We start from the raw sequence: 23,027 nt of genomic DNA, 5'->3' as shown, positions 1-23,027 counted from the left end.
TGGAGCCACTTTCCTAGACCAACCTGACCATGTCTGGCACCCTACATCCTTGTGTCAAGCACAGTTGGGTCATGAAAGATCCCTTTACTCTCAAAACTACTGCATCCTCCTCGTGTGCTCTCGTTATGAAGGTATTACCCACAGCCTTCATTGTATTTGCGCAGGCCAAGAACACCAGAGATGAGGAACTCCTGAACTTCCTGTCTCTACCTCTCCAGGGCTGGGAGAAAGCCTGGTTGCTACTGGACCAATTTTCTTAAGGTTCTCCCAACTTGAATCATTTTAAAGTCCTGAGATCTGTGAAGGCTAACCAGGAGTCAATTCTGTGGGCCACCTGTTCAAGTGACCAGGTTCTTCCTATGGGTGAACAAGAGTAGAATGTCCAGGGAGAATGGAAAAACAAAAAAACAAAAACGACAACAAAAAAACACCACCAGAGTCAGAAAGGCATTTATTGAAATGAGGTGGGGGTGGGGTGGGGAGGGGAGATGGAGTAGAGCATCCTGTTGGGATTTTTTTTCCCAGAGCCCGGAGCAGTCACATGGATTCTGAGTTGATCAATTTGTAGGGTTCATGGGCTCTCCTATCTTTTTTCTTTCCGAATTCTCTCCTCCCCTTTCCTATTACTTCCTCTCCTCCACCCCGACGGTTCTCGGCACAGAGAGATAACAAAATTAATAGAAGCTATCTCAACTGTCAAGTGGGAGCGTTATCTATCTTTACAGTCCCGCAGTCAACTCTCCCTCCGATCTCTTCCCTGACTATCTGTTCCCTTCTAACTTTTCACAAAGGGAAAGGTGTGTTTTTTTCCTTCTGGCGGCCGCATTCGCTACACGCTGGGACTCAGACTTTGATGTCCGGATCCGTGCTGTGACAGTCCTCGGGGCTCCTTGTCGCCCTCAGGCTAGTGCAAGCAGAAGCTAGTAGACAGAGTGAGGGGCGACAGGGAAACGGCGGCTTTTTGCGAGTCACGGACACGTCACCGATGGTCTCACGGTCACTCGGTGTCCCCTGCTCTCAGGGACTGTCCCTACAGCATTCCTGGTAGTGAACCTCCAGAGCGTAGGCTCCCTTTTCCGGCCCGCGGCATCCAAACCCCGGAAGTCCGAAACGTCACGGAAATGACGCAACACGAACGCAACGCGCGCGTGCTCGTGTGCCGGGGGCGGGGCGTGCGGGGGCAGGGGCGGGGCAGGGAGCCGACTGACTGAAGCGGCGCTGGGAGCGGCTGTCGGACGCCGGCGGAGCCGCGGACCAGGTTCGGAGGGACGGGGGCTACGGAGGCGCGTTCCCACTCGGAGCGGGACGGCGGCGGCGGCGTCCGTCCGCATGCTGACCCCGGGCCGCTCCGTTCCGCCTCTCAGTCGGGCGGGCGGGCGCGGAGGGCCAGGCCGCCAGAGCTCTGCTCTTGGCCTCTCCGCGTCGGCCGACTTCTTCACTGCTCGGCGTTACTCGGGCTCACGGGAGGACACGCTCCCCGGTCGTCCGCTGCCGCTCCGATCGTATCCGAGTACGGAGTTGTGGTTGCAGCCGGGCGGGTCCCATCCGGAGCCCGCGTGGGTCTGGGGGATGGTGCGGGCTGCTGTGGCGCGGGGTTTTGAATACTTCTACCTGGTGCTAGAGGCCAAGGTTATGGGGTGTCTCTGAATGAGAAGTCCTGAAGCTGAGGCAGGAGGATTGCCGCGAGTTTGAGATCATCCTCTGTCACTTAGGAAGACCCTTTTATGGGAAAAAATAATAAAGGCAGCCCCTGATTCCGAGCTGTCTTGAAGGAGAGCCGCGGGATGTCCCTCCATCCCTTCGCGGAAGTTTGCTCCATAGAGGGAAGCGCCTTAGAGACTAGGTCATTGGCAGCTGGCTGTGTCTCAGAGCTGATGACCAACCTTTGTGGTTGGGAAATGTGTTGCTGGATGTGGTAGGCTCCGTCTGCCCGTGGAGTTTAGATGTGACACTTTGACAGACGTTTACAGCATCATCTAGTTTTGTGGTTGTCCCTGTTGTCCCCCCACCTCATTCCACCTCCTAGAAGTTAACAGTTGGGCCTTTTAACCTACAAACCTAGAATTACTTTAAAAGCAAGACCCAATTAGTCACCCACCTCTGGCATCCCAGTAGTTGGAAATTGAGGCAGGAACAGAGCTTGACATCAACAGGGATATACTACAGAGTAAAATTAGACACCCCCACCCCCAGCCCCCAAGCCTCCAAAGTCGCAGTTAAAAGAAGAGTCTCAAACTTGTCTTGTCAAGAAGCTTGTTAATGGGCGGCGGTGATGCACACCTTTTATCCCAGAACACAGGAAGAGAACCAGCCTGGTCTATAGAGTGAGTTCCGTGATGGTCGAGGCTACATAGAGTGTTTCTGTAGGGAGGAGTTAGTGGCAGAGTGGGGGCAGGGAGTGGGGAGAAGCTTGCTACTTAGTGATGGCCAACTTTAAGGTTTACACATGCTGGATAGGGGCTGTTTAACTAACTACAATCTCAGCTTCTATTCAGCCTTTGAGAATTACTGTTCGGGGGATTATTTATTTATTTTGATTTGTGTATTTATTTTGGGGGAAAGGGTCTCACAATACATCTCTGGCTGGTGTGAAATTCCATGTGTATGTAGATCAGGCAAGACTCTGAACTTGGAGCAATCCTCCTGTCCGTGCCTCTCAAGTGGTAAGATTTCAGGTTTCTTTTGGTATATGTGTTCACAGTGTATGCATATGGAGGCCAGAGGCTAGCAAATGTTGGATATCTTCCTCAGTTTCTTATTAGCCTTGGCTTTCATTGGGACATGTTCTCAGTGAACCTGGAGCTAGGTTTGTCTAAATGGGATAGCTCGCCCACAAGCTACGAGGAACACTTTTTTTTTTTTTTTTGCGGATACTGGGGGTCTGAATTCAGGTTCAGGCAAAAGCAAAATACTTGTGTGGCAATTACTTCACTTTTGCCATACCTCCAGCCCTGCTTTTTTTGTTTTTGATAAAATGAAGTTGGAGTTTATTAAGAAACAGTTTTATTATGGGATTAAGCACAGACATTAAGGAAAAGAGTACACCTTTCAAGACATGGGTGTAGTCTTCTCGAGAGTCTCCAAGATTTACTGTTTCTTAGTCAGAGGGTGGTTAAGGTGTTGTCGGGATTTGAATTTTTACTTGCTTAAAAAAAAAAAAATGGCTAGAGAGTTAGCTCAGTGGTTAGGAGATCTGGCAGCTCTCGTACCCTGGTTTGGAAATGGTGGCTTACAACTGTCTTAACTCCAGATACAGGGGATCTAATGCCCTTCTCCAGTCTCCAAGGGTACCAGTTGCACACATGATAGTGGACAGGAGAAATACTTTAAGGTGTAACATGATTGCCTAGTTTGCACTAAGGCCTTGGGCTCGATCCCCAGCACTACAGAGAAAGAAAACGAAAACCTTCCACAGAGTTTTATTATGGTGTGTGCTAGGCTAGAGTGTTGGGGATCAGAAGTGTAGAGGGTGGAAGATGGGACCAGGAAATACCTTCCCAAAGTGTTGAAACACGTGTTAACAGTTCAAATCAACAAGCTGGAGTGGGAATTTTGGAGGCAGGTGAGCGTGTGTATTGGGGATCAGGGACCGGAGAAGAGACCACCCAACTATATGAAGAGTATTAAAGGGCAGAGATGCTGGAGTGTGGGGCTTTTCTGGGCTGGTGACAAGGCCACGGAAGGGCATGAAGCAAAGTCATCCTTTGGTTAAGATAACTCATAAGCAGCAGCTCACACAGGAAGGCTGCTGTGTGGTTGAAGATGATTATGTCCAAGATAGTTCTGGGTTAGGTACTGTCTTACATGGCTGCCTTTTCTGGTGATTAAGTAGTTGAGTTGAGGAGAATTATCTCTCCACTCTCAATTCATATTGGGTATTTATAGATTCCATGGGTTATCGGTTAGATACTGTAGAGTTTTAAATCTTGACTGTGTACATCTAAATTTTGGTACTCATTGGCTGTGAGGTCAGCATCTCTAGCAGGGATATCTGTGGTCAACACCTATGTATCAGTAGAAAAGATGCCAAGTGGCCTTCTTAGCCAGATAATAAAGCCGCTCTGGTAAAAATGAGCGTTTCACAGAAAAGGCCAATCATTGTGGAAATCATGCCCAGCGCTGTAAGAAGTGATGTGTACGGGGAAATCACTGTTGACCCTCACCCTCGCACGTTGATTATTATTTAACTGGTATTTTTTGAGGTTTGGATAAAGTTCCCCAAAACACCTTAAGAAGAGGCTGTGCTCTAGCATACCTGTAAGCCCAGCTACTCAGCAGGCTGGAGCAGAGGATTGCCAGTGCAAGCCAGCCTGGGCAACTTAGTGAGACTCTGTTAAAGTCCCAGGAGAAGGTCTGGACTGTCACTCCCGGGTGGGGGGGGGGGGGGGACTTGGCTAACATGCTGGACACCTTGGCTGCCTGTATCTTTCTTTTTAAATTATGTGCACCCTGTGTGTTTGTGTGTGGGTGGCAGGTATGTGCAAATGAGGTCCTCTTAAAGACCAGAGGAGGCTGTCCTATCTCCGGATCTGGTTCTGGGCATTAGACTTGTCTTCTAAGAGAGCAGTATGTGCTCTTAACCCCTCAGCTTTCTCCAGCCCCACGCCTGTTTTCAAAGATTTCTGTTTTTAGGGTTGGGGATTTAGCTCAGTGGTAGAGCGATTGCCTAGCAAGCACAAGGCCCTGGGTTCGGTCCCCAGCTCCGGAAAAACAAAAAAAGAGACTTGTTCTCTCTATTTATATTTATTTATTCATTATTTATTTATTTATTTCTGTTTTTGATGAGGATCTTCCCACGGGTGTAGGAAGTATAACTTTGCTTTATAGAAGACTTTTTCCTTGTTTTTGGTAGCCTACTTTGCAGGCTTACAATCTTCAGGGAAGCCAATTAATGGTGATTATGATCAGTTAATGAGGTGTAACAGGAGTCATATACATTTTGATCAGAGGGATAAGCCTGGTTCATCTTGAGTAGGAACCAGAGAAGGTACACACTGAGCTGGGGTTCCTGGGCTGGTTACTGGGAGAATGGGGAGCACATGCCCTGCAGGTACTGTGCCACTGATCTTCCTTCCCTGCCCCGAGTCATAAGCCTTTTATTTTTTCCCAAATGACCGGGAGGAGATTGAAAAGGAGCTGAAGCCTGAATGTAGGCAGAGCCTTGAGGGCTCTAACCTTACAGCATGGCATGCTCCTCTGCCAGGAACAGGGCGACTAAGATGGGACCAGTGAAATCTAGTTTGTTTTTGTTTTGTTTTGAGACAGTGTCCAGGTAGCTCTGCCAGTCCTGGAACTCTATGTAGACCAGGCGTGTGCCACTACACCCCATCCTGAGTGAAATCTGTGGACCACTTTTCAAGTGAGTCTGCTGAATTGCCATTCAACATAGTCATTGTAATCGAATTTGTGGGGGCTAAAAGCTAAAAACGGGGTGAGGGTTGGAGAGATGGCTCAGTGGTTAAGAGCACTGGTTAGTCTTGGAGAGGACTTGGCTTTGTATCCTAGCCCTCACCCATATGGCAACTCACAACAGCCTGTGATTCCAGTTCTAGAGAATCTGATGTTCTCTTTTGGCCTTGGTAGGCACCAGGCACACTCATGGTGCACATGCACACATGGAGGCCAACACTCATAGATGTAAGAAGAAATCTTTAAAAGTTAAAAATGGGGTTAAAGTCATTTTCGTAATTAGTTTGTATGTGTGTGAGCACGCACCCGTGCAGATGCATGTGCAGGACATGTGTAGAGGTCAGGAGACAATCCATGGTGGTTTGGTGTTCCCCTTCTACCGCATAGGTCCTTGGTGACCAAACTCAAATTGTTAGGCTTGGTGAGCAGACATGTTCACTCAGTGAGCCATCTCCCCAGCTCTGAAAGAAAAATGAGGGTTACTGGTTTTTTAGAGAATAAAAATAAGCTGTGATTTTTAAAGTTTGGCATGAACTCTAAAACTTCTTTTTTTTTTTTTCGGAGCTGGGGACCGAACCCAGGGCTTCGCAGTTGCTAGGCAAGCGCTCTACCACTGAGCTAAATCCCCAACCCCCTAAAACTTCTTTTAAGAGTGGAATGCTAGATGCATAGTCCTTCATCAGCCTCTGATTTTTATCTCTCTCCTGCCACTGCTGTTCATCAGAAGTAGGAAATACGGTGTCTTCAGATGCTCGACTCCTGTGGTATTAGTTAGCATCTGTACTTGGGAATTTTAGCACGGAAGTAGCCCTGTTAAAAGTGTGTATTTATATTAAATACTTACTTAGTAACCTAATGGTTCTTTATATGAAAATTGTGCTGATCTTGCATTTTATTTTTAGTTTATTTTTATTTTATTTTGTTAGTTTGAGGTAGGTCCCCACTTTGTAGCTCAGTGTGGCCTTGAACTCACTGTGTAGAACAGGCTGACCTCAGTGATCTGCCTGCCTCTGCCTCACTGGGACTAAAGATTAAAGGTGCGTGCCCCATACTTGGCTTTTTAAAATTTTTTTGTAGGGTTGGGGATTTAGCTCAGTGGTAGAGCGCTTGCCTAGCAAGCGCAAGGCCCTGGGTTCAGTCCCCAGCTCCGGGAAAAAAAAAAAAAAAAAGAAAAAAAAAATTTTTTATTTTTTATTTCTTTTTATTTTCTTTTTTCTTTTTAGTAAGTGTAGTATAAAATAATGCCTTTCATGTGACCTTTTCATTATATGTCTCACTATACTTTGATAATTTAGGGAACTTTTATATAGGTTATATTTATAATTTTCTATGCTTTCAAGTTAAAAGTATATAATGACAGTATTTTATTTTTTACTTCCTCTATAATGGCATATAGAATTTTCTAATTTTAGGCATACTGTTTGCTGAAGCAGTTTCTTTTTCTTTAGATGGCACTTTTGAGCACATTTAAAAGATGCTTTTAAAGGTTGAGTCCAAAATGTTTATTAGTGGATGGAACTCATTTTATTATGCTATAATTTTCCTAAGGAGAGCTTACCCCTCGTACCACATCTTGTTCCAGAAAGGATTCTTAATGGCTTATAGGGGCTTGCCCACCCTGCTGCTGCTAATGTACTGAGCAAGGGAGATGAGTGTCTGAGTGATTCAGGGTAGGTGGAGAGCGAAGGTGGGATCAAGGACCAGCCTGTACCAAGTGCTTGGGCCGACGTCTGAAGTGTCCGGTCGAGAGCTACAAGGGGGTGGCTTTGCTTGTTAGTAGCTAGTCGAGAAAGGAGTCTAATGGTTTCGTGGCCTTGAAAGATAATCAGAAATTCCTCAGCTCTGCCCTTCAATTTCCACAGGCCTTTTGGAAGTGTTGTGTGCTCTGTCTTAGCTGAACTGCTCCCTGGTCTTGGGATCCAAGAGTTTCGCTCTTACAGTTCAATCAAGGGTCTGGTTTAGGTGACTCAGACAGGCTCGTACAGTCTCTTGCCACCCTCAGGTGGTTTTGCGGCTTTTACTTTGATCTCCTGCTGTCTGGAAAATGCTTTGAATAGATCTATTTTGTGTTGTTGGACAGTCAGAATCATGTGCATTGTGCGTGCCTCTGTGTGTGTGTGTGTGTGTGTGTGTGTGTGTGTGTGTGTGTGTGTGTGTGTGCGCGTGCGTGTATGGAAAAGACTGACAGGAGCAGGAGATGGGCTGAAAGGATAACGAGCAAGAGTGCAGCTTCATTTGTAGACGGAGGTTGTGAGATAGAGGCTGATTTTGAGAGTCCAGCCTCAGCACCGAGTGCATGCTTGAAAAGCCTACACATAGGATTTATGTGGGAACAGGTGGGAACAGGTCCACTCGTCTCAGGCTAGGAAGTCACTGTCTGTGTGTTACACATTGAAAGGCTACTTTTTCAGTAACAGTAGTTAAGATTTCTAGTGCCAGTATGGTTGGCTTGGCCAGGAGACTGTTCTTCCTTATCCTTAGTCAACAGTAGGTGGGACCGTCCTTGCGTAGGTACAGTTGTGTAATGTTGTGGCTTCTTAATTCATTTCCATCAAACTCCCCCCTTCTATCAGACTTTTGACATTGTTTTCTAAGTGCGCCCTGAAGAGTGAGTTGGACCAGTGGCCAAAGCTTTGACCGCAGTGAGGATAATTCAGATTCGAATTATAAAAACAGAAAGAGTGGGGTTGGGGATTTAGCTCAGTGGTAGAGCGCTTGCCTAGCAAGTGCAAGGCCCTGGGTTCGGTCCTCAGCTCCGAAAACAAACAAACAAACAAACAAACAAAAACAAAAAACAAAAAAACCAGAAAGAGCATCGAAGGCAAAAGGCATAGGTGGACTAGAATTCACCACGGGTCTGGTGTGCAGTGCACGAGTGCACAGGCCCTGACCTCCAACCTCAGCAGTGCAGTAGCGAGAAGAAAGAGAGCAACCGAAGTTCTCTATAGTAAATGTCTTGATGATATGCTTGTCTTCTATGTAGCAAATGAATGATGTTTCAGACTGTGAAAGTTGGTTAGCGCTGCGCTTGGACCCTGGAGCAGGGAGTGTGGAGAGTTTGTGGGGGGTTTCAGGAACTGTCCAGCCTCGGATGGATCATTTTCAATACTGTTGCTGGGATTTGGATGGAAGCATGCTTTCATGCCCAGATGCTAACCACTGAGCTTGTAGACGACGTTATTATGTGATTACCTGCCCTACAAACTGGACTGTGCTGTGACAGAGACAACATGAAGTAGCATATTTAGCCATATATATTTCATATATTTTGTGGTCCTGGGGGTCAAACCCGGTACTTAGAACTCTTTAGGCAAGTGCTATACCTCTTCACTACCAACTTCCCCCACCCCCAGTCACATTTATTTCATTTTCTTTCTAATTTCTTTTTTAAAAAATAATTGTATTGTATGTATATGGGAGTGTTTGCCTATATGTATGTGCATGCAGTGCCTGAGGAGGCCAGAAGATACTGGATGTCTGGAGCTGGAGTTACAAGCAGTTCTTCCCCTCCCCCAGCAGAAGACCGAACCCAGGGCCTTGCGCTCTACCACTGAGCTAAATCCCCAGCCCCTCCAGGCAGTTCTTAATCACCATGGGAGTGCTGGGAACCGAACCCAAGTAGGGCCTCTGCAAGAGCAGCAAGTGCTCTTAACCACTAAGCCATCTCTTCAGCTCTCTCTAAAATATTATTTTTATATGTCTGTGTGTGCTTGGTTCTAGAAATTGAACTGAAATCACCAGGCTTGTACTGCAATTGCCTGTACCTGCTGGGACATCTCACTAGCCTCTAATATCGTCGTATTTATTTTTGACAAAGGCTTTGCTAGCAGTTCAAGCTCCCCTTGAACTTGCAATCTTCCACCTTAACCTTCCAAGTGTTTGACTTATAGGCTTGTGTGACTGACTGACTGACTGACTGACTGACTGACTTCCTTCCTTCCTTCCTTCCTTCCTTCATTCCTTCATTCCTTCATTCCTTCATTCCTTTCATTCTCTTTTTGAGACACTGTCTTATGTATCCCATCCACCTATTTACTATGTAGATGAGGATGACCTTGAACTTCTGATCCTCCTGCCTTCACCTGGGTGCAAGTATCATAGGCATATGTCACCATATACCTATGATGACATAGTTTGTATGGTGCTGTGGATGGAACCCTGGGCTTCCTCCATGCCAGGCAAGCACTCATGAACTGTGGCTTCCCTAGCCCCAAGCTTTGAATTTCCCTCTGTCCCCTCCATCACATATTCTGGGTTCTCTGTCTTTTGCTGAAGTCACCTCCTCATCGTACATCATTTTCTAGGATCTGGGCCCTTAGTGTGAGGTACTTCCCAGGCTTTCCGTTGCATTCATGATGGTGCTTTAAGCATTGCTATTTCACACTGTGATTTCCAGCTTTTCAGTTCTTAGCAGGAGGCTGGCACAGGCTCCTGCCACACTCAGAAAAGGGTATCCCAGGCTGGCGAGATGGCTCAGCTCTTATGAGCACTGGCTCATCTTCTAGAGGACTTGGGTTCAATTTCCAGCACCCCATGGTGGTTTAAAACGACCTGTAATTCCAGCTCTAGAGAGCCTGTCTTCTAGCTTCGGTGGTGCATAGGCATACATGCAGACAAAATACCCCTCTTGAATAATAAAAATAATCGAAAAAGAAAAGGACATCCCCTCCTGGGGTCAGGAGGAGAGATGATTTACTTCGCCACACCAGTGGTGCTTTTCTTATAGTTGTGGTTTCCAAGGTGGTTCCCATTAGCATTGCCTAGGGCTTCGATAAACTCTGATTCTCAGACCTTGTGATTCGGAAGTATAAGAGAAAAGGTGAAACGGCTAGAGCAGAACTAAGTCAGATAGAACTGGAAACAAGCCTCTTGTGGCGGGGATGCCTTATGCATTACAAAGTGCTGCTCTCAGCTTGAGCCAAGTCTGCTGCTCTTGCACTTAGAGAGTAATTGTCCACTGGAGGGCCGGCTGCTTCTCCGAAGAGTCTTGAGAGGACAGCACAGGTGCATTATTTTGAGCTTAAACTTTGTGCAAGAGAAGAGGATGTGGCCGGGCACAGCAGAGGGCGATTGTTTGGAAGGCTCGAAGAATGCTGCTCCACCAGCTTGTTCACTCCCAGAATTGTGTACCCTGGGTTTGATTATCTTTTGGGATTACTTGGACAGGGGACTGTTTACATACTTTGTTTTGTAACAGTAACACGGAAACTCTGATGTCAGTTGTCTGCATGAAATACTGCCTTTGGAAGGAATGTGTGTCATGAGGAAGTTTTTACCAAAATTACCAAATCTGTATACAGATTTGAAATGCCATGTCTTGGTGTGGTGGTGCCCTCATAACGTAAAAGAAGCCTAAAAGAGAATTCAAGGCAGGTGGTGATGGTGCACATCTTTAATCCCAGCTCTTAGGAGGCAGAGGCAGGCGGACCTGTGAGTTCAAGGAAAGCCTGGTCTACAGAGCGAGTTCCAGGTCAGCCAGGGTTGCATAGAGAGATTGTGTCTTGAAAAGATAGATCATTTTAAAAGAGCACCTGGGAATCAAACAGAACATTTAGACATATAGACATAGGAGCAGAAAGTATGAGTGGTTAATTTATTTGAAAAAAATGTATGCATGGTAACAAATATCTACAAATTTTGATTCAGGTGTTGAAGAAATGGCTCATGTACTGCTGTTATTGAGAACTTTTAGTACCTATGTTGGGGGCACACAACTACCTTTAGCTCCAGTTCTCTTTTCTGGCCTTTTTTTTTTTTTTTAAGATTTATTTATTTTATATATGTGAGTACACTGTCACTTTCTTCAGACACACCAGAAGAGGGCATCAGATCCCGTTACACATGGTTGTGAGCCAACATGTGGTTGCTGGGACTTGAACTCAGGTCCTCTGGAAGAGCAGTCAGTGCTCTTAACTGCTCTTAACTCCAGCCCTTTCTGGGCCCCTTGAACACCCACACTCACATGCTCACAGGATGCCCCCGCCCCCCACACATAGTTAAAAATAAAATCTTTAAGGACAAATAGCAGTACCATTGGCTAACTATTGATTGACAAAACTAAAGTTTTCTAACGCTGCTTCTGAGACTGTGGGGAGTCAGTTCCCTTATCCCCAGAGTGGCAGTGGGATGGCTGGCAGGCAGGCAGGCAGGCAGGCAGACAGGGCCTTTTCAAAATGTCAAGTGCATATGCTAGAACTGACCCCTTGTGTTTCCAAGAGGCCGCTCCAGTTTGCAAAGAAGCTGCCCATGTCCTTGTTCTGCACAGCTGCCAGCCAATCTCAGGCTTTTTGTTAATATTATCTCTCTGTATAACGAAATACCTCATTGTCACACTTCAATGTTATTTTCCACTCCCCTTTTGGCTGCCTATTTTGGTCACAGGTGAGGCTGTTTTAAAACTAGCTGGACGTTTAAATTTGTGTATTCAAATTTCACTTCCTTCTTGATTTCCCTGTAGCTTCTAGGTATAGAAGTTTTATAAATATCTAATGTGAGTTCTGTCCTCTCTCTCTCTGTGTCTGGAAAATGTTTAAGTTGTACCAGGTGTGGTGTGGACTCCTGTAATCCCATCATGTGGGAGACTGAGTTAGGACTGCAGGCCAGCTTAGGTTACTAGTGTGACACATTGAAAACTGTCCTCTTATAAAAAAGAAAGAAAGAAAGAGAGGGGGAAAAAAGGAAGGAAGGAAGAAAGAAAGAAAAGAAAAGCTGGCTGTGGTTGTGCACACATTCGTACACAGCAGAGGCAGGGTATCCCTCTGAGTTCATTGGTTATGTGTACATATGTTTGTCTGTGCACATGAGCGCAGGTGCCCATGGAGTGGAGTAGAGAGCATCAGAGCCCCTGGCACTGGGGTTACAGCTTCTGTGTGGGTGCGAGGAGTCAAATCCATGCTCCCTGCAAGAGCAGCCACTGAGTCACCTCTTCGTCCTCCTTAACAGGTCTTTCCAGTTATTTTGAAAGACGTCAGATTGCTGACTGGTTATTCACGACTGTTTATTTAAGACATTCCTTTCCTCCCCTTAATATTATTTTATGTGTTATGGTATATGAGGATTCACTTGGGGGTTTTATATTTTTTAGTGATTTGCCTGAGTTCAGACTATTTAACTAGTATGCAGGAAAAACTTCAGAGAATTTGTCCTGTTTTTGTTGCTGGTGAAATATGGAATTATTTTGTTACATTCTAAAAAGTATTAAGAATTCTATGTCATCTGTAGTAAACTTACAGTTTTTTTTTCTTTTTTTCTGGAGCTGGGGACCGAACCCAGGGCCTTGTGCTTGCTAGGCAAGCGCTTTACCACTGAGCTAAATCCCCAACCCCAAACTTACAGTTTTTTTTAACCTGTGCCACTTTTTGGTTTATGTGTATTTTATTCAGTGACATTGTATGTCTTACTAAGTACAGCCTTACCATTAAAGTACAGTAAGCCTTACCACTACAGCTTAATTTCTCTTTTTATCATTTGTAGTTCAGGCTGATCCTAAACATGGAATCTTCCTGCCTCAGCTTCCTACGTTCTAGGAGTATAGATGTTATCTGTGACCGTTGCTTCTATATCAGTATTTTTACATCGGTCATATAACTTTCCAACTAAAATATTTCCTAGGTGTTTTTACATATTGATAGTACTATGAGATATCTTATACCTCACTACACATCTTGTTACCAAAGTAGCTGTTAGAACTCCATAGATTTCATGTACACAGAAGGGCTTGTTTCTTAAAATGGGTTTATGAAATTTCGTTGTTTTAAGATTATTCAGCAGGATGGTAGTGGTGCACGCCTTTAATCCCAGCACTCGGGAGGCAGGTGAATCTCTGAGTTTATCTACAGAGACAGCTCCTGGGCAGCTCGGGAGAAACAAAAACCCTGCCTCACAAAACCCAAACCAAAACAAAAAAGTAGTTATTTGATATTAATGTTTCTTCCTTCAGGGTCTTAGCTGTGTCCTTCCTACATTAAAAGAGCCACAGAGCTTTTGTTATGGTAGTGGCCCACATGTCTGTCAGTATGTGAATGTTGAATAATGAGTAAGGACTCTAAGAATATGTGGGTTGTGGCTCCCACCTATATAATGCCAGCACTCAGGATGCTTGAGGCAGGAGGATTGCTATGAGTTTGATATCAGTATGGACCTCAGAGTTGGACCCTCTCAGAAAACCAAAACAATGAAAAAGAGGCTACTAACAGTCAGCTGGACTATTTAAACTCCCCCCCTCCATTGTATGGGAATGCCATCGGCAGTGTAATGTCTGAGCCTATTTAATTTCTGAGAGGTGTGGGTGATGTCTCACGCTGGTGGAGTTTTTGTTTGTTTTTTGTTTTTGACGGTGCTGGGGCTCAAATCCAAGGCTTGAGTAATTTAGGCAGGTGCTCTGTTACCGAGCTGTACCCCAGCCCCATCTGATGGCTTCTCCTTGTATTGCGTTAACGGCTGAGGGTGTGAATGGCTTCCTGTGTGCTGCTTGCGGGGAGTGTGAAGGACAGTGAAGGGCTGGAAGTTTTGCTCTGTTTGTAAGTCGCAAGTGAGCCTGGCAAAGTTGATGGACCAGGCAGAAGGCTTGAGACTCCTGTGTCGGGAACAAAGGGACCCACTATGCAGGGTATCAGCACACTAGGCTCCATGTCACTGTGAGTACGTTTGCCCCACAGGGTCCCTTGCAGGCAGTCAAGGACAAGGAACCCCGAGATTACGGAACCCAGGTTTCATGACCTTATTAGTCTGTTGACAGTGGCAGGGAGGGACATGGTGTACTCATTTGACTGCACGGTAAACAGACTCTCGCACTGTTCTGGGCAAAAGCACTTTCACACAGTTTTCATTTTATTTGCCTTCTGTGTATATTTGCGGATGCGTCTTCTCTCATCTGTAGCGGTCAAAAGACAACTTGCTGGAGTCCCTTCTCTCCCACAGGGATTGAATCATTATCGGGTCTGGCAGCTCCTTTACCTCCCGAGTCATCTTGCCAGCCCCGGCCCATACAGGGTCACAGAATGTAGCTCTAAACGACACAGCTCACCCTGTAGACCGGTCCGATTCCCACTTTGGAGTCCTGCTTCCCAAGTGCTGAAAGTGAAGGCATGTGAAAGCGTGTGCAAGCGCATCTGGCAAATGGATTTTTAAAACACACGGTGGACAGCAACGGAAGAAAGCAGGCTATCTGACTTCAACCTCTGGCTTCCAAACACATGACATGTGCACGCTCATATAAACATATAATGTGGGGTTGGGGATTTAGCTCAGTGGTAGAGCGCTTGCCTAGCAAGCACAAGGCCCTGGGTTCGGTCCCCAACTCCGAAAAAAAGAAAAAAAAAAAAACACATAATGTACCATACACACATAAAATAATAAAACTCCCACCCTCCTAGTGGGTCGATATATGTGCCAAAGAATGCACGGAGACCTTATACCCTCAGATGTTTTGGGGGCCACTTCATGTTGCCTCTGCATATACAGGTTCTGCCCCTCAGAAACCGATGCCCCACTGACCAGAGAGGTTTGAGCACACTCTCCGACTTTGGCCAAATATTAAAGTATGCAGACACAAGGTAAACCTTAGAGGGAAGTCAGGCATAACATGAAACCAAAAGCAGCCCACAGATATGAGTGGGTGCAGAGAAGAAAACCTGAGAGAGGCCTTGCACCAATCCACCTTATTTTTTGAGACAAGGTCCCTCACTGAACTTTGACCTTACATTTTGGCTAGGAAATCCCAGGGATCTCCCTATCTCTTTGCCCCAGCACTAGAGTTACAGGGATATATTGCCATGCCCAGCTTTTAGGTGATGCTGGGGATTGAACCGAGGTCCTCGTGCTTGTGCAACAGTTACTGTGTCTACTGGGCATCTCCACAGCACCAGTGTTAATCGATCTCTACAGGTGTTTGGGATGGAGCCTTCATTGTGCTATAATCTTCCATCATTGTCACGAGAACACGTAAAATAAGAACTTAGAAGAAGGGCTGGAGAGATGGCTCAGTGGTTAAGAGCACTGACTGCTCTTCCAGAGGTCCTGAGTTCGAATCCCAGCAACCACATGGTGGCTCACAACCATCTGTAACGATCTGATGCCCTTTCTGGTGTGTCTGAAGACAGCTACAGTGTACTCATATACAATAAATAAAATCTTTAAAAAAAAAAAAAAAAAAGGGGTTGGGGATTTAGCTCAGTGGTAGAGCGCTTGCCTAGTAAGCCCAAGGCCCTGGGTTGGTCCTCAGCTCCAAAAAAAAAAAAAAAAAAAAAAAAAGAACTTAGAAGAAGGGGCTGGAGGGATGGCTCAGCGGTTAGGAGCACTGACTGCTCTCATAGAGGTCCTGAGTTCAAATCCCAGCAACCACATGGTGGCTCACAACCAACTGTAATGAGATCTGATGCCCTCTTCTGGTGTGTCTGAAGACAGCGACAGTGTACCCACATACGTGAAATAAATAAATCTTAAAAGGGAAGAGAACCTAGAAGAAATAAAGGTAGGCGTCATGACTGGCAGCAAAACAACCCTTGAAGAGGTGGGGTGTAGACTGTTCAGCCTGACTTAGTCACCCAGGCTGGGTCAGACTTCGGGAGTCTGATGCCAGGTGGTTTATTGTTTTGCACACTTAAACATGGTGCAATTTGGAAAACTGTTTCCTGGTGTAATACAGTCCCTGGTACACAAGGAGACATAATTGAAACTCATCTAGAAGTACATATCATTTCTTCCAAGATAGGCTGTAGAGACAGGCTACCTGTATTAGCTAGGACAGAGGGGTGGTCTGGCCTGGTCTGCATCACACATGTAGCATAGAGGTCATTTGGGCTATTAGCCACCTCTGGTCCTGGTTGTGGGAGCTTGGTATGGCCTGGTCCTACAGACAATACAGATTACCAGGCTATTCACCTCCAGTTCCCAGCCTTCTGAATGCAACAAAAGGCTATATCTAATGGATAGGTATTCCTATTAGCACTTCAGTATGTGTGTGTATTTAAGGTGACTTTCTCAGCAGTGTGAAATGATGTCTCATTATGGTTTTGATTTATTCCAATTCCTTCATGTGTTTTCTGACTACTAAATATTTATTTCTAGATAAGGTTTCACTCTAAGCTAGGTGGGCCTAGAACTTGCAGTCTTCCTGCTTCAGACTGATGGATTACAGGCCTATGCCAACATTCCCAGTCTTTGTTAGTCATTTTGTTTGTTTTTGAGACAGGGTCTTGCAGTCTGTAGGACACTTATTTCTCCTTAGGAGAGTTGTGTGTTCTATCTTGTTGGCTTGTCAGTGTTCTTCATAGATTTTGGGCTTGGCCTTTTCTGCAGAGGTTGGAAATGTCTTTTCCCATTCAGTAGGTGGCCACTCTGTTTGTTGCATTGTGTGTTGTGCAGAAGTTTGCTGTTGTGCCATCTGTCTGGTTTTGTTACTTCTATTTCCTGTGCTTTGGCGTGTTGAAGTCTTTGCCAGTGTCAGAAGCTTTCCTTCTAGGAGTTTAAAGCTTTATGCTTAGGTCTTTAATCCAGTATTAGGCTCTTAAGGTGCTCTGTGTATTTCGGGCCTCAGATGAAGTCTTTGTTTACTGTGGCTGTACTTGAATTCGCCGTGTTGAACTTTGGCGTTTGTACTTTCTTCTCTCCTTCTGTTCTTTCTTTCTCCCCTTATGGCTTGAAGAGCTCAGACTCATTTGAATTTTGCTTCATAAGTGTTGTATTTTAATAGTATGGAAGCAAGTTAATTTTCAATGCTTTCTCACTCCTTGGTTATCAGGAAGAAGATGAGCCTGAAGTCCGAACGCCGGGGAATTCATGTGGATCAATCGGAGCTCCTGTGCAAGAAAGGATGTGGTTACTACGGAAACCCTGCCTGGCAGGGTTTCTGCTCCAAATGCTGGAGGGAGGAGTACCACAAGGCCCGGCAGAGGCAGATCCAAGAGGACTGGGAACTAGCAGAACGGTAAAGGACCTCACAGACTATGTGGAGGTGTGGTGTGGTCACTAAGACAGAATCGGCGTACAGTCTGTCATGCCCAGGCCTGCTTATCTAGAACCCTTGTCATCCTGTAGACCTGCCGTGAGCGTCACCACTGTAGTGCTTTCTCAGACCTTTCTTCTGGAGTTTTCTGTCCTTTGTTCTAAAAACACTTGGTTTCCATTCTGCTCTAGGAATTGTCTTGCTGGATAGTGATATTTCGTGTGGCTCTCAAATAGGGAAAAGAGCTACATTCCTTCAAACACCCCCCTGATTGTCAGTGCTGATGATTGAACCCAGACATGCTGGGTGTGAACTCTCCCTCTGAACTGCATCCATCCCAGCAAGTCCATTTCCTCCTTTCTTTCTTTTTTACCTGTACCCCTCTTCCTTTCTTTATGAAAGATTTTTTAGAAAAATATTTACTATTTTATGCGTATAAATGTTTTGTCTGCATTATGTATGTATGCCTCTGTGTATGTATGTATGTTTGAAATATGTGTGCCTAGTGCCTGTGGGAGTCAGAAAGGATCTCCTGGAAATAGAGTTGCAAGTGACCTTGTGATGTCCTGGGAATTGAACCTTGGTTCTCTGCAGATCAAGTACTCTAAACTTCTGAGCAATCTCTTTGACACCATTGAAGGGTTTATTTGTGTGTGTGTGTGTGTGTGTGTGTGTGTGTGTGTGTGTGTGTGTGTGTGTGTGTGACTTGGGTCCTGTTGCAGGACATTTGATCACACCAAATCCCAAGATTGTTTTACTGAAAATAACTGTTTCTAGTTAAGGTGTGGCTCGACCTTTAGCAAACACCTTTAATCCCTCTGTCTGGAACAGACACACCCTTAGTACACATCTTTAATCCCAAACAATGAAAGTAAAGTTAGTTTGCAGAAGGAGGCACCCATGTTTGAAAGTGATGGGTAATTGAGTGGCAGACAAAGTGATGAGTCAGAGAAAGATTTGACAGAATAGGATTTGCCCAACTCTCAGGAGACGAGAGAGAGGAAAGGGAAACTACTTACGGGAGAGACAGATAGTACAGTACAGGAGTGCAGTAGAGTGTGGAGAGTGTGGAGAGCAGTGCAGTAGAGTTGAGAGGGAGAGTTGAGCACCACAGAGAGGGAGAAGGAGAGAGGCAGTTTTACTGGGATAGTTGAACAAAGACAGGTTGAAGAGAGAACAAGTTAGACACAGGTGAGGACAGAACAAGCCAGAGAATGAGAAGGGACCAATAGGTTAGAACAGATTGCCAAAGTTGTATGAGGCCAAACAAAGCAATTCAGGAGAGGCTGAGAGGGGGTCGGGGGTGGGGGCAGACTGAATCAGTCAGCTCGGAGAGGAGTTTGAGCCTGAACAGCTGAGTTGAACCAGACAGCCAGAGTTCAGAAAGAACTAGGAAAAGGTGAGCTTATTCAGCAGCAGGTCTGAGAGGCTGAAACACTCTAGACGTTGCTAAGATTGTACAAATGCTAGGAGCTTCCAGGACTAGGTCTAGGCTATCAGTAAGCCTCCCAGATAGCAATTACAACAGGCCAATAAAAGTTACTTTTACAGGTCCTCTGCAAAACAGTATGTGCCCTCTCTCTGAGCCATCTCTCCAGCCCCTAACATGCACACATTCATATGTTACATGATGTTTATTTAAAAAAAAACTATCTCGTTTTGTGAGAGGGGTTGTCTCCATGTATAGATGCCATGTTTTTTTTTTCCTTCAGCCAGATGGGTTTTGGAGACTGAATTTAGGTCATTAGGCTTGGTGGCAAGTGCCTTTTATCTTACTTACTGAGCCACCTTGCTGGCCCTTTAATGGTATTTTGAGGCAGGCTCTCTCTGTATCCCAGGCTGACCTCAGACTCCCTGTGTCATCAAGGGTGACCTTGGACTTTGGATATTCTTGCCTTTACCCTCCACATGGTGGGAGAACAGATGTGTGCCACCATGCATGCAGCGCTGGGGACTGAACTCAGTGCTTTGAGAGTGCTAGGCAAGTTAGCTACTCCTAAGCCTCAAATGTGATATTTCTTTCTGTACTTTCAAAGAATTATTTGTATGTGTATGGTGCCTGCATGTATGTAAGTGCACCACACATGTTCAGTACCCGAGGAGACCAGAAGAGGGTGTCAGATTGTCTAGAGCTGGAGTTACGGGAGGTGGTGAGCTGCCGTGTGGCTGCTGGGAACCAGACCCAGGTCTTCTACAGGTGCAGCAAGTGCCTTAAACCCGGAGCCATCTGTCCAGTGCCTACATTGACTTATGGTATGTGTGAGTGTGCAAATGCCACAGCACATGTACGGAGGCCAGAGGCCAGCCCCAGTGGTCACTTCTCTCTTTCTACCCTTTGAGCTCCCGGGACTCAACTCAGGAGGCCAGGCTGGTGACAAGTGCCTTTACACACTGAGCCATCCCACCAGCACGCCTCAGCAGTTTCTTAATATGGTAATTTAAGACAGGGTCTCAGTCTGTAACCCAGGTTGCCCTCAAATTCCCGTGATATGTCTTCCTGGGCCTCCCAGGAAGACAGGTAATTCTGTATACAAAGCATGCTTGTTTTGCTTTGGGGGTACTGGGGATTAAAGCTGTGTACTGAAATCTTCACCAGGTATAGAATTCCACCTTACAGCCACATACCTGAGGCCTCAGATCCACGTGGTATGTTTAGTTTCTGTTTTAAAGTCAGATCTTTCTCAGTAGTTTGAACAAGATCGTTTAGACCCTGGGAATACCTGGAGAGGATCCAGATCATTCAGTCTTCCCTCTGAATTTCAGACTTCAGCGGGAGGAGGAAGAGGCCTTCGCTAGCAGCCAGAGCAGCCAAGGAGCCCAGTCCCTCACCTTCTCCAAGTTTGAGGAGAAGAAAACCAATGAGAAAACCCGCAAAGTCACCACAGTGAAGAAGTTCTTCAGCGCCTCTTCCAGGGCTGGATCCAAGAAGGGTAATTTTCTCTTTTCTTCTTCCAGGCCTGAGTAAGCTGCAGGTTAGATCTAGAAGGCAGGTGGGCTCAGCCTTCCGCTTCTGTAAGCCCAAGAAAGTTCTAGACCAGATTTAACATGGAAATCGAGTTTGATGGCCAGGCAGTATGTGAAGTAATAATTCACTTTGACTTGAAGAGACGCTGTTTTTTTAAAGAAGCTTTTTTCCTGCAGGAGTACTGTAGGAACGTGTAGCTGTGTTGATAAAGATACTTTATAAACACGCTCATCCAAACTGCTTATCATCGGCTACTTAATGGTTTTGTCTGATAATTTTCATGCTTTGTTTTTTCTGATCCTTGTTTGTTTACCTTGTGTAATACCCACTGTGTCCATAACTTAGGAGATTAGGCTGTTTCTAAACTTGAAGTCACCTGAGAGCCTTTGTCTCTTAAAGCTTATTTCTTATTCTTTGAGGAAACAGACAGGAAAAGACTCATTTGGGGCTCTTGTGTATTTTCTTGTGGATGGATTTGTGTTTGTTCTTAAAAATGTTATGTTTGTAGATGCCTTGTTTGCTTAATGTCTGTGCACCACTGTGTGCCTGGTGCCCTCAGAGGCCAGAAACTGAAGTCACAGACGGCTGTGAGGTGCCATGTGGGTTCTGGGACTCGAACGTGGGTCCTCTAGAAGAGCAGTGAGTGGTCTTAAACACTGAGCCATCCCGCCAGCTCCTCCTCATTCATTTCCTATCTTCACTTCTTCTCCACCTTATTTTCTTTTTGAGATTTATTTATTTAGTGTAATATAAGTATGCTGCAGCTGTCTTCAGACACACCCGAAGAGAGCATCGGATCCCATTACAAATGGTTGTGAGCCACCATGTGGTTGCTGGGAATTGAACTCAGGTCCTCTGGAAGAGCAGTCAGTGCTCTTAACCGCTGAGCCATCTCTCCAGCCTGTCCTCCTTTATTTTATTTTATTTTTTTTTATTTTTTTTTTTTTGGAGCTGGGGACCAACCCAGGGCCTCTCGCCATGTTAGGCAAGCGCCTACCACTGAGCCAAATCCCCAACCCCCTCCCTTTATTTTTTTTTTGAAGCAGGGTTTCATAGCCCTCCCTGTTTCAGCTTGACTGGCTGGCTGTTGAATCACAGGATCTTTTTGTCTCTGACCCTAAGCTTGGGACTACAGGCTTCTGCCACTATGCCTGGCCTTTGTGTGAATTTTGAGAGTTCAGCTGAGGTCCTCATGCATGTGCTTTTATTGACTGAGCATTTCCTAGCTGCTGTATCTACTTCTTTTCCTCATTAAAAAATGTTAGTGATGGCTCAGCAGTTAGGAGCATTGACTGCTCTTCCAGAGGTCCTGAGTTCAATTCCTAGCAACCACATGGTAGCTCACAACCATCTGTAATTGTGTGTCTGAAGAGAGTGACAGTGTACTCACATATGTAAAATATATAAATAAATCTTTTAAAAAATGTTTTAAGCTGGGCAGTGGTGGTACGTATCTTCAATTCTAGCACTCAGGAGACAGAGGCAGGTGGATCTCTGAATCAAAGACAGCCTGGTCTTCAGAGTGAGTTGGAAAGTAAGGGCTATATAGGAAAACCCTGTCTCGAAAAAAACCAAAGTTTTCAGAAAACTATGTGCATCTATCTTATATGCGTGCAGTGCTTGAGGAGACAAGAGGAGAGGGGTCCCTGTGGGGCTGTGGCTACAGGTAGTTGTGAGTTGTCTGATGTGGGTGCTGGGAATTGAACTCAGGTCCTCTGAAAGAGCAGTATGTGCTCTTAACTGCCCGAGGCTCTCTTCAGCCCTCATCTCTTCTTAAAATAATACTTAAGGGCTGGACAGATGCTTAGTAGTTAGGGCCCTTGTTTTTTTTGTGGAGGACTCAAGTTCTGTCAGGCAGGTGCCTGTAACTGCAGCTCTAGGGAATCCAGTGCCTATGAGGGCACCTGTACACACACACACACACACACACACACACACACACACACACACACAAATAATGAAAATAAAATTTAGGATGTTTAAAATGCTATATGAAGGAGTCATTAAAGGCATAGTGATTTGTGCTTAGCTGTTCATATAGAGGACCCAGATTTGATTCCCAGCACCCATGTGGCAACTCCAGTTCCAGGGAATCCAGTGCCCTCTCCTGGTCTCCTCAGTCCCTGGGCAAAGAAATGGCATACAGATATTTATCCATATAAAATAAAATTAAAACAAATAAATCTAATCAAAGGCTCAGTGTTCTCTCAGTGAGCTTGTTGAAGAGGCTCAGAGCGAGGTTGGAAAGACATTTACTTGTGTCTCAGTCTCACAGCCATGACTCAGGGCTCAGGACTTAGGTCAGTGAGTCTGAAACAGTGAGAGAGATGGAGAGAAAGCAGTGATGCTGGCAAGAGCATCACTAGAGCCCCACTGCCTTTCTAGGGTAATTTAAAGGGAAAATGAGCAATGATAGCCCCTTAAAACCCTTTCTGGTCGTCTAGATAGGATTATTGATGTATATACATAGACAGACAGACAGACAGACAGACAGACAGCATACGCAGGCCTTTTTGTTTTGTTTTGTTTTTGTCTAAAGGAACAAATTCCTTGAAGCATATCTGGCCAGTGAAGTGCTTCTAAACTGTTGTCTGGGATATCTTTGTATGAGTCTGGTGATCCACATGGAGCTGAGGCCAGGATTCACATTCATTCTCCTTGTTCTTTCTTTAAGACATTTTGGGGTAGGGGAAAGAATATGATCAAAAT

General features: G+C 45.5%; 1 protein-coding gene across 4 annotated transcripts in view; it reads left to right on the top strand.

The window, feature by feature from the left end:
- Window positions 1–1,184: 1,184 nt before the first annotated feature.
- Window positions 1,185–23,027, top strand: part of Rabgef1 (RAB guanine nucleotide exchange factor 1) — a 43,851-nt gene continuing 22,008 nt past the window's right edge. Inside the window, exons 1-3 of one of the 4 annotated variants that reach the window (XM_032886689.1) lie at window positions 1,185–1,258; window positions 17,150–17,335; window positions 20,117–20,283. In XM_032886689.1, the coding sequence (XP_032742580.1) occupies window positions 17,157–17,335; window positions 20,117–20,283 (346 nt within the window). In that variant the 5' untranslated portion in view covers window positions 1,185–1,258; window positions 17,150–17,156. Of the gene's footprint in view, window positions 1,259–1,534; window positions 1,573–17,149; window positions 17,336–20,116; window positions 20,284–23,027 lie in introns of those variants that run through there. The other 3 variants (XM_032886687.1, XM_032886688.1, XM_032886690.1) reach the window with 3 other exon arrangements.

This window comes from Rattus rattus, chromosome 16 (genome assembly GCF_011064425.1).
Source record: "Rattus rattus isolate New Zealand chromosome 16, Rrattus_CSIRO_v1, whole genome shotgun sequence".
Classification (NCBI taxonomy): Eukaryota; Metazoa; Chordata; class Mammalia; order Rodentia; family Muridae; genus Rattus; species Rattus rattus.
The sequence above is the reverse complement of the archived record's forward strand: the minus strand, read 5'-3'. Positions and strand labels throughout refer to the sequence as shown.